Source organism: Moschus berezovskii, chromosome 14 (genome assembly GCF_049115385.1).
Source record: "Moschus berezovskii isolate FMDL1 chromosome 14, NW_MosBer_1.0, whole genome shotgun sequence".
NCBI classification, from domain to species: domain Eukaryota; kingdom Metazoa; phylum Chordata; class Mammalia; order Artiodactyla; family Moschidae; genus Moschus; species Moschus berezovskii.
Window position 1 is genome coordinate 10,237,669 of NC_142473.1, and position 16,482 is coordinate 10,254,150.

At 37.8% G+C, this 16,482-nt stretch overlaps 1 protein-coding gene across 1 annotated transcript in view; it reads right to left on the reverse strand.

The window, feature by feature from the left end:
* CEP126 (centrosomal protein 126) overlaps positions 1-16,482 on the reverse strand; it is a 119,896-nt gene that overhangs the window by 42,884 nt on the left and 60,530 nt on the right. Inside the window, 1 exon segment of the mRNA XM_055422886.2 lies at positions 14,843-14,954. Within this exon segment, the coding sequence (XP_055278861.2) occupies positions 14,843-14,954 (112 nt within the window).

Genomic DNA, 16,482 nt, shown 5'->3' on the forward strand with positions numbered 1-16,482 from the left:
CTCAGGGAGTTGGTGATGGACAGGGAGGCCTGGCGTGCTGTGATTCATGGGGTCGCGGAGAGTCGGACACGACTGAGTGACTGAACTGAACTGAACTGACAGGATTGTGAATAAGTCATAGGAAGGACTTATAGGAAGGACTGGTTGGAAGCTATAGCTTTGGGTTTCCACTAGTGTGGTAATTCTTATAACTGAACATATCACTTGCATGGAAGCTATCCATATAGTCATTACAAGAAATATTGGCTCCTGTTTAGAACAGAGGATTTCTAACCCAGGGTGGTTGTCTGCGCATTGTGATGTCACTTGTGTGAAGAGGGGCATAGCAAAGATGAGCCCTTTAACTATTTCATGGCATGCCATGAGGATTCCTCCTATTGAAGAATGTTGCCTTTTGGCATGCAGTGTTTTATGTCTTCTAATGGAGGTCAAACCTGGTCTACTGCAGTCATGAGTTTGAGTGTTCAGCTGAACCAAGACCACCACTGGTGGGTACTAAAGTGTTAGTCACTCAGTTGTGTCTGACTCTTTGTGACCCCATGGACTATAGCCCACCAGGCTCATCTGTCCATGGAATTCCTTCAGTTACTCTCTCCTTTAAACCTCTTTGTCCTGAACAGTCCTTATTTTGATAAATCGTTTCACTATCCATTAACTAACCAAATCCATTCTCCACAGTCATTCTTGATTCCTCCCACTCACCTTTTGGTTCTTAAAAAGTTACCAAATCATGTTGATTCTACGTACTAAGTAGGTCTTAATAAGTCATCGTTTTCATTAACTAAAGTACCATTTTGTCTGATTTTTTGACCTTTAGTCTTACTATGTTCTTCCTCATCCTGGCAATATTCCTAAAATATAAATGTTATATGGTTGCTTACAATCTCTCAGTAACTGCTTTTAGGACAAATTCCTTAACAAGGCTCTTCATGACTTAATTTATGGCTTCCTTTCTAAACAACCTGTCTACAATTTCTCAGTGTACACACTAGTCAAAATAAATTACCCACAGACTTATAGTCACCAGAAGGGAAGAGATAGATTGGGAGTTTGGGATTGACATGTACACACTCCTATATTTAAAATAGATAACCAACAAAGATCTACTGTATAGCACAGGGAACACTGCTCAATATTCTGTAATAACCTAAATGGGGAAAGAATTTGAAAAATAGATACATGTACATATACATAACTGAATCATTTGCAATATACCTGAAACTAACACAACACTGCTAATCAACTATGCTCCAATATAAAAATTAAAACGAACAAAATGAACCACCTCTTTCAGCTCTCTTAATACAGCATGTCCTTTTATACCTTTATTCCTTTTCACATACTATTTGTTCCGTCTTTCTGGAGTTCTCTCTCAATGTCTCTGATAAATATCTTCCTCATTTATTAAGCTTCAGGTCATGTTTATATCCTCTGAGTTTTCAAAATGCTAGTGATGTTTCTTTGTTTAAAGTATTTGTTGAATACTTCCAACATGCACAGCACTGAACTAAGCATCACAAGGAATATCTGCATGAGTAAGATTAAGCTATTGTTCTCCACAATATTACAGTTTGGTGGGGCAGGCACAGCTACACATAAAAACTGAGCAATAACATATACAATCATGACTTTAAAATTTATTTTTATAGCCTTGAGCTCTTGTTTCATCTTAGGTTCAACTGTTTTTATACATTTCTAATTGAATATTTACTCTCTAAAATCAGAAAGCTCAAATGAAGTTTAATAATATCTTGTTAAACCTATACACTTTTATTACATTCTTTATAATTTTTAAAGTCAGGAAATTCCCTCAATGATCAAGATCCAAAATTTCACCCTCTTTTGATTTTTATACTTCTTTCATTTTCTTTATCTCACCATACACCAAAGTTATAATATAGTTTTTCCACGAAAGATCTTTCTCTTCTTTCTTTTGTATTTCACTACCACTCTTTTAACATAAGTCCTCTTAAACTCATATCTGGAATATCTCTTGATTTTCCTGCACTATCCTCTCCATACTCCAATTATTTTTATATCAAGAGACACTTTATTCTATATGAAACTTATCACATTATTCTTATTCTTTAATTTATTCTTTGATGATTTACAGTATTATGTTAAATTCATGTATACAGCACCTGATTCAGCATTTTTGCAGGTTATACTCAATGATAGGTTACTGTAAGATAATGGGCATAATTTTCTATACTATACAGTATATTCTTGTTGCTTATCTGTTTTATTTTGTTATTATTTTTTTTATTACACAGCATGCAGGTTCTTAGTTCCCTCACCATGGACAGAATCTGTGCACCCTGCAGTTTAAGGGAGTCTTAACCACTGGAATACCAGGGAAGTCCTATTTATCTATTTTATATATAGTTGTTTGTATCTGTTAATCTCATATCTCTAATTTGTCCTTCTCCCTCTCTCTGGCAACCATAAGTTTGTTTCTATTTATGTATGTCTGTTTTACATGTACATCTATATGTATTTTTAGATTCCACATATAAGTGATATCATACAATACCTGCTTTTGTTTGACTTATTTCACTAAGCACTGTATTCTCTAGGTCCATCCATGTTGCTGCAAATGGTAGAATTTTATTCTTCTTTATGGCTGAGTAATATTCCACCATATACATAACACATCTTAATCCAATCATCTGGAAAACTGGGATGTGATTTCTAAGTATTAAACTGAACTGTTTATGTATTTTGGCTATTAGCCCCTTTTCAGTTATATAATTTACAAATATTTTCTCCAATTTTTAAAAAGTTGTCTTTTTGTTGATGGTTTCCTTTGTTGTGTAAAAGCTTTTGCATTTAATTAGATCATATTGGTTTATTTTTGCTCTTATTTCCATTGATTTAAGAGACAGATCCAAAAAAATTGCTAAGATTTATGTCAAAGAGTGTTATGCTTATGTTTTTTTCTAGGAGTTTTACAGTTTCTGGTATTACATTTATGTCTTTAATCCATTTGAGTTTTTACTTTGGTACACTGTGTTAGAGAATGTTCTAACTTCATTCTGTTACATGTAGCTATCCAGTTTCCTGTGCACTACTTGTCTTTTCTCTATTGCGTATTCTTGTCACCCTTGTCATAGGTTAATTGACTGAAAGTGTGTGGGTTTATTACTGGGTTCTCTATTCAGTTTCATTAGTCAATGTGTCTGTTGTGCCAATAACACTACTGTTTTGATTACTGCAGCTTTGTAGTATAGTTAGAAGTCTGAGAGGGTTATATCTCCAGCTTTGTTCTTTATCTCAGGATTGTTTTGTCATTTCTGGATGTTTTGTGATTCCATAAAAATTGTAGTATTTTGTTTTGAATTGAATTGGAATTGAAGTCACTCAGTTGTGTCCGACTCTTTACGACCCCATGGACCGTAGCCCACCAGGATCCTCTGCCCATAGGATTTTCCAGGCATGAATACTGGAGTGGGTTGCCATTTCCTTCTCCAGGGGATCTTCCCGACCCAGGGATCGAACCTGGGTCTCCCGCACTGTAGGCAGATGCTTTACCGTCTGAGCTACCAGGGAAGCCCATTTTGTTTTAGATCTGTGAAAAAATGTCATAGGTATTTTGATAGAGATTGCATTAAACCTGTAGATTGCTTTGGGTGGTATGTCCATTTTAATGATATTCAGTTCAGTTCAGTCGCGCAGTCGAGTCTGACTCTTTGCGACCCCATGAATCACAGCACGCCAGGCCTCCCTCCATCACCAACTTCTGGAGTTCACTCAAACTCATGTCCATCGAGTCGGTGATGCCATCCAGCCATCTCATTCTCTGTGGTCCCCGTCTCCTCCCACCCCCAATCCTTCCTAGCATCAGACTCTTTTCCAGTGAGTCAACTCGTCCCATGAGGTGGCCAAACTATTGGAGTTTCAGTTTTAGCACCAGTCCTTCCAATGAACACTCAGGATTGATCTCCTTTAGAATGGACTGGTTGGATCTTCTTGCAGTTCAAGGGACTCTCAAGAGTCTTCTCCAACACCACAGTTCAAAAGCATCAATTCTTTGGTGATCAGCTTTCTTCACAGTCCAATTCTCACATCCATCCATGACCACAGGAAAAACCATAGCCTTGACTAGATGGACCTTGGTTGACAAAGTATTGTCTCTGCTTTTTAATATGCTATCTAGGTTGGTCATAACTTTCCTTCCAAGGAGTAAGCGTCTTTTAATTTCTTGGCTGCAATCATCATCTGCAGTGATTTTGGAGTCCCCAAAAATAAAGTTTGACGCTGTTTCCACTGTTTCCCTGTCTATTTCCCATGAAGTGATGGGACCAGATGCCATGATCTTCGTTTTCTGAATGTTGAGCTTCAAGCCAACCTTTTCACTCTCCTCTTTCACTTTCATCAAGAGGCTTTTGAGTTTCTCTTCACTTTCTGCCATAAGGGTGGTGTCATCTGCATATCTGAGGTTATTGATATTTCTCCCAGCAATCTTGATTCCAGCCTGTGCTTCTTCCAGCCCAGCGTTCCTCATGATGTACTCTGCATATAAGTTAAATAAGAAGGGTGACAATATACAACCTTGATGTACTCCTTTTCCTATTTGGAACCAGTCTGTTGTTCCATGTCCAGTTCTAACTGTTGCTTCCTGACCTGCATACAGGTTTCAGAAGAGGCAGGTCAGGGTGGTCTGGGATTCCCATCTCTTTCAGAATGTTCCACAGTTTATTGTGATCCACACAGTCAAAGGCTTTGGCATAGTCAATGAAGCAGAAATAGATGTTTTTCTGGAACTCTCTTGCTTTTTCCATGATCCAGCAGATGTTGGCAATTTGATCTCTGGTGCCTCTGCCTTTTCTAAAACCTGCTTGAACATCTGGAAGTTCATGGTTCACATATTACTGAAGCCTGGCTTGGAGAATTTTGAGCATGACTTTACTAGCGTGTGAGATGAGTGCAATTGTGCAGTAGTTTGAGCATTCTTTGGCATTGCCTTTCTTTGGGATTGGAATGAAGACTGACCTTTTCCAATCCTGTGGCCACTGCTGAGTTTTCCAAATTTGTTGGCACATTGAGTGCTGTACTTTCACAGCATCATCTTTCAGGATTTGAAATAGCTCAATTGGAATTCCATCACCTCCACTAGCTTTGTTCGTAGTGATGCTATCTAAGGCCCGCTCCAGGTGAGTGATCACGCCATCGTGATTATCTTGGTCGTGAAGATCTTTTTTGTACAGTTCTTCTGTGTATTCTTGCCACCTCTTCTTAATATCTTCTGCTTCTGTTCAGTTCAGTTCAGTCGCTCAGTCGTGTCCGACTCACCGTGACCCCATGAATCACAGCACGCCAGGCCTCCCTGTCCATCACCAACTCCCGGAGTTCACTCAAACTCATGTCCACAGAGTCGGTGATGCCATCCAGCCATCTTATTCTCGGTCTTCCCCTTCTCCTCCTGCCCCCAACCTTTCCCAGCATCACAGTCTTTTCCAGTGAGTCAACTCATCGCATGAGGTGGCCAAAGTATTGCAGTTTCAGCTTTAGCATCAGTCCTTCCAATGAACACCCAGGATTGATCTCCTTTAGAATGGACTGGCTGGATCTCCTTGCAGTCCAAGGGACTCTCAAGAGTCTTCTCCAACACCACAGTTCAAAAGCATCAATTCTTCGGCGATCAGCTTTCTTCACAGTCCAACTCTCACATCCATACATGACCACGGGAAAAACCATAGCCTTGACTAGATGGACCTTTGTTGGCAAAGTAATATCTCTGCTTCTGTTAGGTCCATACCATTTCTGTCCTTTATCGAGCCCATCTTTGCATGAAATGTTCCCTTGATATCTCTAATTTTCTTGAAAAGATCTCTTGTTTTTCCTATTCTGTTGTTTTCCTCTATTTCTTTGCATTGATCACTGAGGAAGGCTTTCTTATCTCTCCTTGCTATTCTTTGGAACTCTGCATTCAGATGCTTATATCTTTCCTTTTCTCCTTTGCTTTTCGCTTCTCTTCTTTTCACAGCTCTTTGTAAGCCCTCCTCAGACAGTCATTTTGCTTTTTTGCATTTCTTTTCCATGGGGATGGTCTTGGTCCCTGTCTCCTGTACAGTGTCACAAACCTCTGTTCAGAGTTCATCAAGCACTCTATCAGATCTAGACCCTTAAATCTATTTCTTACTTCCACTGTATATCATAAGGGATTTGATTTAGATCATATCTGAATGGTCTTCCCTACTTTCTTCAGTTTAAGTCTGAATTTGGGAATAAGGAGTTCATGATCTGGGCCATAGTCATTACTCCCTCCAATTCAATAGCATGCAATATCTTTACATTTCTTTGAATCATCTTCAATTTCCTTCATCAGGTTTTATAGTTTTCAGAGTACAGGTTTTTCACTTTCTTGGCTAAGGTTACTCCAAGGTATTTTATTTTTTGATGTGATTTTAAACAGGATTGTTTACTTTCTATTTCTGATATTTCATTATTAATGTATGAAAGACAACAGATTTCTGCATATTATTCTTATATCCCACAACCTTGCTAAATTCATTAGTTTCTAATATTAATATTTCTTGGGTGGAGACTATAGCTGTTCTCTGTATAGAGTGTTATATCATCTGCAGAGTGAGTTTTACCTCTTCATCTTCAAATTTGGATTCCTTTTATTATTAATTCTGTGGTTAGGAATTCCAACACTATGTTAAATAGAAGCAATGAAAGTGGACATTCTTGTCTTGTCCTTGATTTTAAAGGAAAATTAAAAAATTTTTCACAATTGAATATAATGTGGGCTATTGGATTTGTCATAAATGGCCCTCTTTATGCTGAGATATGTTCCCTCTATACACACTTTGATGAGGGTTTTTTTCTAATCATAAATAGACTCTGAATTCTGTCAAGTGTTTTCTCTGTTATCTATTGAAACAATCATGTAATTTTTATCTTTCCTTTTGTTAGTATGGTGTATCAAATCAATTGATTTATGTATCTCAAACCACCCTTGTGACCCTGGAATAAATTCAACTTGATCATGATGTATGATTCTTTTTACATATTGTTGGATTTGGTTTGCTAATATTTTGTGGAAGATTTTTGCATCTATATTCATCAAAAATATTGGCCTATAATTTTTTCTTTTTTTTTTTTTGTAGTGTCTTTGCCTCGTTTTGGTATCAGGGTAAGGACTGTCTTGTAGAATGAATTTGGGAATGTTCTCATAAACTCTTCAAGTTTATGGAATAGTTTGATTAGGACAGGTATTAATTCTTCTTTATTCATTTAGTAGAATTGCCCTGTGGAGCTGTCCTGTTCTGGAATTTTGTTTGCTGGGTATTTTTTTTTTTTTAATTCAACTTCACTTCTAGTGAATGGTCTTCTGTTCAAATTGTCTATTTTTTCTTGAGTGTCTTGGCAGCTGCATGTTTCAAGAAATTTGTTCACTTCTTGTAGGCTGTCCAATCTGTTGGCATATAAACTGTTCATAATACTCTCTTATGATTTTTTTTTTGTATCTCTGTGGTATTGCATGTTATTTATGCTCTTTATTTTCTTATTTTATTTGGATCCTCTCTCTTTTCTTCTTGGTGAGCCTGTTTATTTTTCAAAAAACTAGCTCTTGGTTTCATTCATTTTTTTCTAGTTTTCTTCTCTCCTAGGAAATGACTTTTTAAAAAATTGAAGCACAGTTGATTTACAATATTGTATTAGGTATACAGTAAAGTGATTCAGTTTTGAGGAATGCTGGGCTGGAAGAAGCACAAGCTGGAATCAAGATCGCCAGGAGAAATATCAATAACCTCAGATATGCAGATGACACCACCCTTATGGCAGAAAGTGAAGAGGAACTCAAAAGCCTCTTGATGAAAGTGAAAGAGGAGAGTGAAAGGTTGGCTTGAAGTTCAACATTCAGAAAACGAAGATCATGGCATCTGGTCCCATCACTTCATGGGAAATAGATGGGGAAACAGTGGAAACAGTGTCAGACTTTATTTTTTGGGCTCAAAAATCACTGCAGATGCTGATTGCAGCCAGGAAATTAAAAGATGCTTACTTCTTGGAAGGAAAGTTATGACCAATCTAGATAGCATATTTAAAAGCAGAGACATTACTTTGCCAACCAAGGTCCGTCTAGTCAAGGCTTTGGTTTTTCCTGTGGTCATGGATGGATGTGAGAGTTGTACTGTGAAGAAAGCTGATCGCCGAAGAATTAATGCTTTTGAACTGTGGTGCTGGAGAAGACTCTTGAGAGTCCCTTGGACTGCAAGGAGATCCAACCAGTCCATTCTAAAGGAGATCAATCCTGAGTGTTCATTGGAAGGACTGGTGCTAAAGCTGAAACTGCAATACTTTGGCCACCTCATGCGATGAGTTGACTCACTGGAAAAGAGTCTGATGCTAGGAAGGATTGGGGGTGGGAGGAGATGGGGATGACAGAGAATGAGATGGCTGGATGGCATCACCGACTCTGTGGACATGAGTTTGAGTGAACTCCGGGAGTTGTGATGGACAGGGAGGCCTGGCGTGCTGTGATTCATGGGGTCGCGAAGAGTCGCACACAACTGAGCAACTGAACTGAACTGAAAGTGATTCAGTTATATATATATATATATTTCAGATTATTTGTATTATAGATTATTACAGATATTAACTATAGTTCCTTATGCTATGCAATAAAGCTTTATTGCTTATTTTATATATAAGTGGTTTGCATATGTTAATCCCATATTCCTAATTTATCCCTCCTTTCCCCTTTGATAACCATAAGTTTGTTTTCAATGCCTGTGAGTTGGTTTCTGTTTTGTATACATCAATAGATTCATTCCTATTATTTTTCAGACTCCACATGTATGTGATATCATTATTTCCTTCCTTCTGCTAACTTTGGGCTTTGTTTGTTCTTTTTGTAATTCTTTTAAGTGATAGGTTGTTTTGAGATTTTTTTATTATTTCTTGAGGAAGGATTGTATTTCTATGAACTTCCCTCTTAGAACTGCTTTTCTGTATCACATAAATTGGAAAGTTTTGCTTCCCATTTCATTTGTTTTGAGGTATTTCTGATTTACTCTTTGATTTATTCGTTACCCCCCACCTTTTTTTAGTGGCATGTTGTGTAGTCTCCACATGTTTATTCTTTTCTGTTTTTCTTTCTGTAGTTGATTTCTAGGTTCATACCTTTGAGGTTGGAAAAGAAAAAGCTTGATATAATTTCTATCCTCTTAAATTTGTTGTCTTGTTTTGAGACCTAGTATGTGATATATGTTAGTTGTTCAGTCATGTCTGACTCTTTGTGACCAGATGGACTGTTACCCACCAGGCTCCCCTGTCCATGAAATTCACCAGGCAAGAATAGTGGAGTAGGCAGCCATTCCCTTAACCAAGAGATCTTCCTTACCCAGGGATCAAACCTGCATTGCAGATGGATTCTGTACAGTCTAAGCCATCAGAGAAGCCCCTTGGACTGCAAAGAGACCAAACCAGTCAAACCTAAAGAAAATCAACCTGGAATATTCATTGGAAGGACTGATGCTGAAGCTCCAATACTTTAACCACCTGATGCAAAGAGCTGACTCATTGGAAAAGACCCTGATGCTGGGAAAGAAGAAGGCAAAAGAAGAGGGTGGCAGAGGATGAGAGGGTTAGATAGTATCACTGACTCAATAGACATGAATTTGAGCAAACTCCAGGAGATAGTGAAGGACAGGAAAGCCTGGCATGCTGCAGTTCATGGGGTGGCAAAGAATTACTTTACCACAACTGCCTTATTGATTCTCTTGCTGGATGATCTGTTCATTGATATCAGTGTTGTGTTAAAGTCTCCTGTAATTATTGCACTACTGTCAATTTCTCCTTTTATGTTTGTTAGTGTTTATACAGTTAGGTGCTACTGTATTGGATATGTATATGTTAAAGAGTATATATCTTCTTGTACTGATCTCTTTTTATCATTATATAGTACTCTTTTTGTCTTTCATTAAGCCTTTGTTTTGTTATCTCCATTTGCATAAAATGTCCTTTTCTGTCTCCTCACTTTCAGTTTGTATCTTTTGCCTTAAATGAATCTCTTGCAGGCAGCATATCAAAGGGTCTTTTTAAAAATCCAATTAGCTATCTGTGTCTTTTGATTGAAGCATTAATCCATTGATATGTAATTTATTAACAGGCATATATTTATTACCAATTTATTACTTGTTTTCCAGTTTTTTTGTCATTTTTCTCTCTTTTCGTCTCTCTCTTTTCCTAGTTTGATGATTTTCTTTTGTAGTATGCTTGAGTTCCATGCTTTTTCCGTATCTATTTGCAGTTAACATGGTGTTCATATACGTTAAAACTTAATTATCTCTACTTACTTTAAACTCATAGTCATTTAAGTTCAAACACATTCTAAGAGATCTACATTTTTTACTATTCTCCCCCACATTTTGTGTTTCTGATGTAATTTTTTACATCTTCATGTTTATCCCATAACTATTTATTGTAGTTATAGTTGCTTTACAACTATAACTTTTGTCTTTTAATCTACGCACTAGCTTATTCAAGTGATCTTCAATCCCCACTACATCCTATTGGGGTTTTCCCTTTCCTATAGATTCTTCTTTTTCATTTTGAGAAGACCCTTCAAAGTTTCTTTTAGGGTAGGTTTATTATTGCTGAATTCTTTTAGTTTTTGCTTGTCTAAGGAGTTCCTTATCTCATCTTGTATTCTAAATGATAATCTCACTGGGTAGACCATCTTAGGTTGCAGGCTCCTCTGCCCTTCTATTTTACTTGCCTTTTTGTGTGTCTGACTTTAGGTGAAAGTTACCTATTACAGCCTTGAAGGGGTGTTCTTATGTGGGTGTCCCTGTGCAGACTGTGTGTGCCCACTGTATTTGGAGGGAGGGCTGGATTAGATGTGGATGCAAGTCATGTCTTTCCTCATGGTATGCTGGCCTCTACCACATTGGAAAGGGGGTATGGCTGGTAATAGAGGAGTTAGAGCTTGTGCAGGGTGTGGGACAATACTTCTATGCTCAGTGGCCATCACTGTCCTGTCAGGGGTGAGATCTGCTCCTAAGTTGTGGGAGCAAAAGCCCTCAAATTTGGGCTCAAGCTGGTTCTGCTTCCTTTAAGTGTGTATTTTTCCTTCTCCCAGCCCTAGGCTTGAACATGGCATGAACATGGTTGTGGGAATTCAAGCACCTGCACTGCCATCAAAGTCTGGGCTATTTCTTGGGTGCTATTTGAATAAGCACCAGCAATGGACACTGCTCTATCTAGACTACATCCCTGGCCCCCAGGACACCCTTGGATCTTTAGATTGACTCTTTCCCAGGTCCTGAATGCCTGAGATCCAGGGCCACGCTGTGGCTTGGAGGTAGCTACTAGGGTACACTTCTCTCTGCCCTGTCTGGTGGCAAGCTAACACTTGAATTCTCCTCGTGAGTGGAGTCTAGGCTTCTCTAGCCTTCTCAGCAGTTCTCCAAACAGCCAAAGGGGCTTGTCTCCTATGTGCAGGACTCCAGGATGGGGAAGCCCAGGCTACAGTTGGACTCACTCACTTCTCAGGGTGAGTGTCTGCCTGCATGATCTCCCTTTTCCTTTCAGTCCTCTCCCAGAGGCACAGACCCCTTACCTGATGCTTTTCTTCCTATCCTGCCTGATTACATGTGTATCTTTCTTACAACCTTGGTTATATAAGGGTCCTTCTGCAAGTTTCCAGTTAGCTTTCCATGAATTGTTCCACATGTGGATGTGTTTTTGAATTGTTTGCTATGGGAGGCAAGCTCAGGTCCTCTTCAGCTCCCATTTTTCATACTCTACTTCTTACACTTCTGATTGATCAACATTCTTAATCGTTTATGTCTCTTTTCTGCCATTAAGGGCATTTTCATTTTTTCTTATTCTCTCATCTTTTCCTTCTAATCTCGCGAAATGTTTTTATTTTTATTAGATCTTTCTTTTTTTTTTTTTAGAATTCTTTATTGAATTTTTTACAATACTTCTGTTTTGCGTTTTTTTGACCATGAGGCATGTGGAATCTTAGCTCCCCAACCGGGGATCAAACCTGCACCCTCTGGAAGGCAAAGTCTTAACCACTGGATGACCAGGGAGGTCCCTCCTTTTCTCACTATACAAAACAGTACTATTTTAGTTTAGGTAGTAATGATCTGTCACTTGGATTAGCCCATTAAGTTTTTCTAGTCTCCCTGCCTCATTAGTTTAACATCCATATTTAACAGGATAATATTTCTTCCATCATAAGGGAAAAAGCCATATTGTGGCCGTACATCCCCTTTGGCTACTGTTCTACCACTCTTTTCCTTTCACAGCCAAGCTACAGTTGGTATTTTTTCTTTCTCATTCTGCAGTTTCCTTCCAACTCATTGCAATCTCTTTTCTGTCTCCATCCCTCCACTGAAATTTCTTTGACAAAAACTGCCAGAGTGACTTTTCTGTTTTGAAATATATGGGATATATATTCCCTCTAAGCTGGATATTTTCTCTTTACCACTCCAGATTCATTTCCACACTTATCTCTGCTAGGCAGAGACTGAATGATACCCTGCCTTTTGATTTATGGCTGTTTTGACCAATGAAAGGTACTAGCAAGAGATGGGAACGTGACAGAACAAAGCGGTTTTTGATAACCGCTCCTCGGGCTTCCTCTCTGCTTGGCTTGGTTTAGCAGTGGCAGTGCTCCTCTGCCTAGTAGCCCTCTCATACAGCTACAGCTCTTTTCAGTTCAAGTTTGTTGTGATAATACTGAGTTTGCTGTCAGTTTTGGGGTTGCTTCATCGTCCTTTGTTGGCATCCCAGTCTCTTTACTAACCTCTTTTCAGTTACCCCTTTTAAATGCTACATGTTTTCTGCCAGTATCCCAACTGGTAAAACTTTTTATATTAATGATTACCTAGAAGCCATTTGATTTCCATAAGTTTTTATTCCCCATGAAAGTCTATACTTGCTTAGTTCTTTCTTCTCCCTATATATAGTCTCTACCAACTATTCTGTTCCTATCTCTGTAGGCTTTTCTTTTTTCACTTCCTTATATATTGCTCTTCTGCAGTGCTCTATCCTAGTTCTGTTGTCATAGTACATAATCTCCATTGCTGACTTCATCCATTGTTTTGGCTTCTAATATCTTAAGTCTAGATCTTTCTCTTGAGCTCCAGACCTATGTATTTTCAGTTACAGATACTGAAATAGTCTTTTTTGTCCTCATTCAATCAGTTATCCACACTTGTTCACAATAGATTAAAATGATATGTTAAACAGGAAAGAAAAGGGAAAGAGAAGTCGCTCAGTCATGTCCGACTCTTTGTGACCCCATGGACTGTAGCCTACCAGGCTCCTCTGTCCATAGGATTTTCCAGGCAAGAGTACTGGAGTGGGTTGCCATTGCCTTCTCCAGGGGATCTTCCTGACCCAGGGATTGAACCCATGTCTCCCACATTGTAGGCAGACGCTTTACCGTCTGAACCACCAGGGAAGTCTAAACAGGAAAAGTTGATCTTATTACGCATCTGCTTAAATCCTTCACTGATTCCTCTTAAAACTCTCAGGATAAAGCTTATATTCCTTAGCATACAGGTGTATTTACTTTTCCAATCTTGTATCTAGTGAAGCTACTGCTGTTTTGCATTCTGTTATTCATCCATACTCTTATTCTTTGACCATATCATTCCTTCTACCACTCTTGGCCTTTCTACATTCTCATCCCTCTGTCTGGAATACCATCTACCCACTTGTTTCATGATTAACTCCTATTTTCTTCAAAGCTTTGCTGAAGATTCTTCTATTCCATGATGTCTTTGTTGAACTATAATAAAGACTTGAGAGAATGAATTTAATTGTTCTTAGATCTGATTAAAGGAACAGTTTGCCAAGCTATTCTAAAAATGGAAATACTTTAGTACATACATTATAAACAGGTAAAATATTAACATACTTTACATATGAATTAGGTATATATATCTTTATATATGTAAACATTAAATATTATTATTATTACCCATTTGGTACTGTTCTATAATTTTTAAAGCATTGTTTCACTTTCCCCTAGATTATACTCTTGGGATTATATTTTTGAATATCATATTTCTCCAAATCCCCTTCACAATGGCTGATCTACTGCTGTGTACATAGTAGGTTCAAGAAGCATTTATAGTAAATAAATGGAAAATACAGGATGTCAGAGGGTACTCTCTAACTGGTTTATCCATCCTACTGATTCAAGATGATTCATTTAAACTAACCTAGAGAGGAACCAGAAGGCACTGTAGTAGCTTTTTTAAAGATATCCACCCAGGAAAGATTTTCAGTGAGGAAAACCCCATTTCTACCATAAACTTACTCCTTTTATCTAAATTTATATCACTGTTATTCAACTTTTTTTTCCTCTCAGTAAAACCAGTATCACTATTTTTGAATGGTTTTTATTATAGTTCCCATAGAAAATTACTCAACATAGGCAACACGATAAAACTAAAGACAAGAAACTAAAATTTTTAGTTACTATTGAAGCAATTTATATTGCACTCTACCTCACTGGAAAAGACTCTGATGCTGGGAGGGACTGGGGGCAAGAGAAGAAGGGGATGACAGAGAATGAGATGGCTGGATGGCATCACCGACTCTATGGACATGAGTTTGAGTGAACTCCGGGAGTTGGTGATGGACAGGGAGGCCTGGCGTTCTGTGATTCATGGGGTCACAAAGAGTTGGACACGACTGAGCGACTGAACTGAACTGAACCTCAATTCAATGTGTGAAAATAAAATAGTATACTACAAAATAGAAGTGAGGAGTAACTGATGAAAAGGCCTGTAAACTCATCAACTAGATGGCTATTTAATTACTGTATATTAGTAGCCATACACGATAATCATAAGTTACTTACCTCCAGTTTATTTTTGGTCTGTGGGAAGAGGGAAAGTTTACTTCTGATTTTAAGTTGGACTCCTGAATTTGTTTGAGGGCATCTTCTAGTGGAAGAACTGGTCTTTGAAGAACTAAGGAAATAATAAAGATCATATAGTACAGAATCACTTCAACAATCTTTTTATGCATAATTTAATTTGTCAATGATAAAATACTATCTTAAAACTTTTGTGACAAATTTATTTTGAACAGTATATTTTAAATTTAAATATCCACTTCCAAATAAGAAATAGTTATCTCAAAATTCTCATCACCAATTTTAAAAATACTTATTTGGAAAAATGAAATCTGAGAAATGTCCAAGCTCTTTGATCTGGCATGCAAACCCCATTATATCTAACCTCATAATTTCATAAATTTCTGACAAAATTTACAAATATCCTTATTAAGAAAAGGGGAAGATATAAAAATAGCAGTTTACATTTATTGAGCATTTACTGTTAAAGACATTATTTTTGAGTACTGTATAAGTATTAACTACTTGATTCTAAGGCCTTTGAAAGAAAGAAAGCATTAATCACTAAGTTGTGTACAGCTCTTCGGAACTCACAGACTGAAGCATGACAGGCTCCTCTGTCCATGGGATTCCCCAGGTAAGAATACTGGAGTGGGTTGCCACACTCTTCTCTAGGAGATCTGCCCAACCCAGAGATCGAACCTGAGTCTCCTGCACTTCAGGCAGATTCTTTATTGTTTGAGCCACCAGAGAAGCCCCCATCTCCATTTGTAACTGAGGAAACTGAAACATAGCTAAGTAGCTTGTTCAGGGTCACACATTATATGGACACTCATCCACATATCATTCTGCACAACCTCTAATCCAACCTTAGCTCCCATAAGCATCCACTTTCCCAAGAATTTCCACTGTGCACTTTGGTACACACCTTCTTGTTCAAGTTGAAATGTACTTTCTATTTAAAGGATATTGCTTTCCTGCAACCCTCTTAGGGGGAGACACAAGTAACTGCAAATAACTGAAGGCCTGGAGATAGGATAGCTGACTTTCTAGCTCTCCAATGATGCTACCAAATTATTTTTTTCTCCTTTCTCCTTAAAAAAAAAAACCCATATCATCATGATTCTGATGTTTGTTATTCACCTTAATATTTTTAAGCAAAATCAGTATATTATTATGAATGGGTTAGTTCAAACTTGAACTCTAGAGTCAAGGGGTGATTGCATAAAATATTAGTGAAAAATGCCAGTTATGAGATGGTTTGCTGGATATTCTAACCATGAAGGACCAATCCTCTTGAGGCAGAAACTATCAAGCTTTAGATTTTGGTTGTTTTTCTAATGAGCATAAGCAATGTCCCAAATGATTGTTTATTGGTAAAATTAATGGCTAGCTACATAGCCTGATGAATATGCAAAATGAACTTTCTTTGTTGAAATTAAAGATATTCAAGACAGATGGACTTCCCTAAAGTATTTTAATCACTCCCTACCCTTGCATGAACAGAGAATAAGAATCTAGGGAGTCTATACCCTTTACCTTTACAGATGGCATTGAGGTTTGACCTCTAATTAGTCTTGGCTCCAGCTGTTAAATAGGAACATTCCTGATTGTGCAATGCCAGAAGGCACATAATTTTGTCT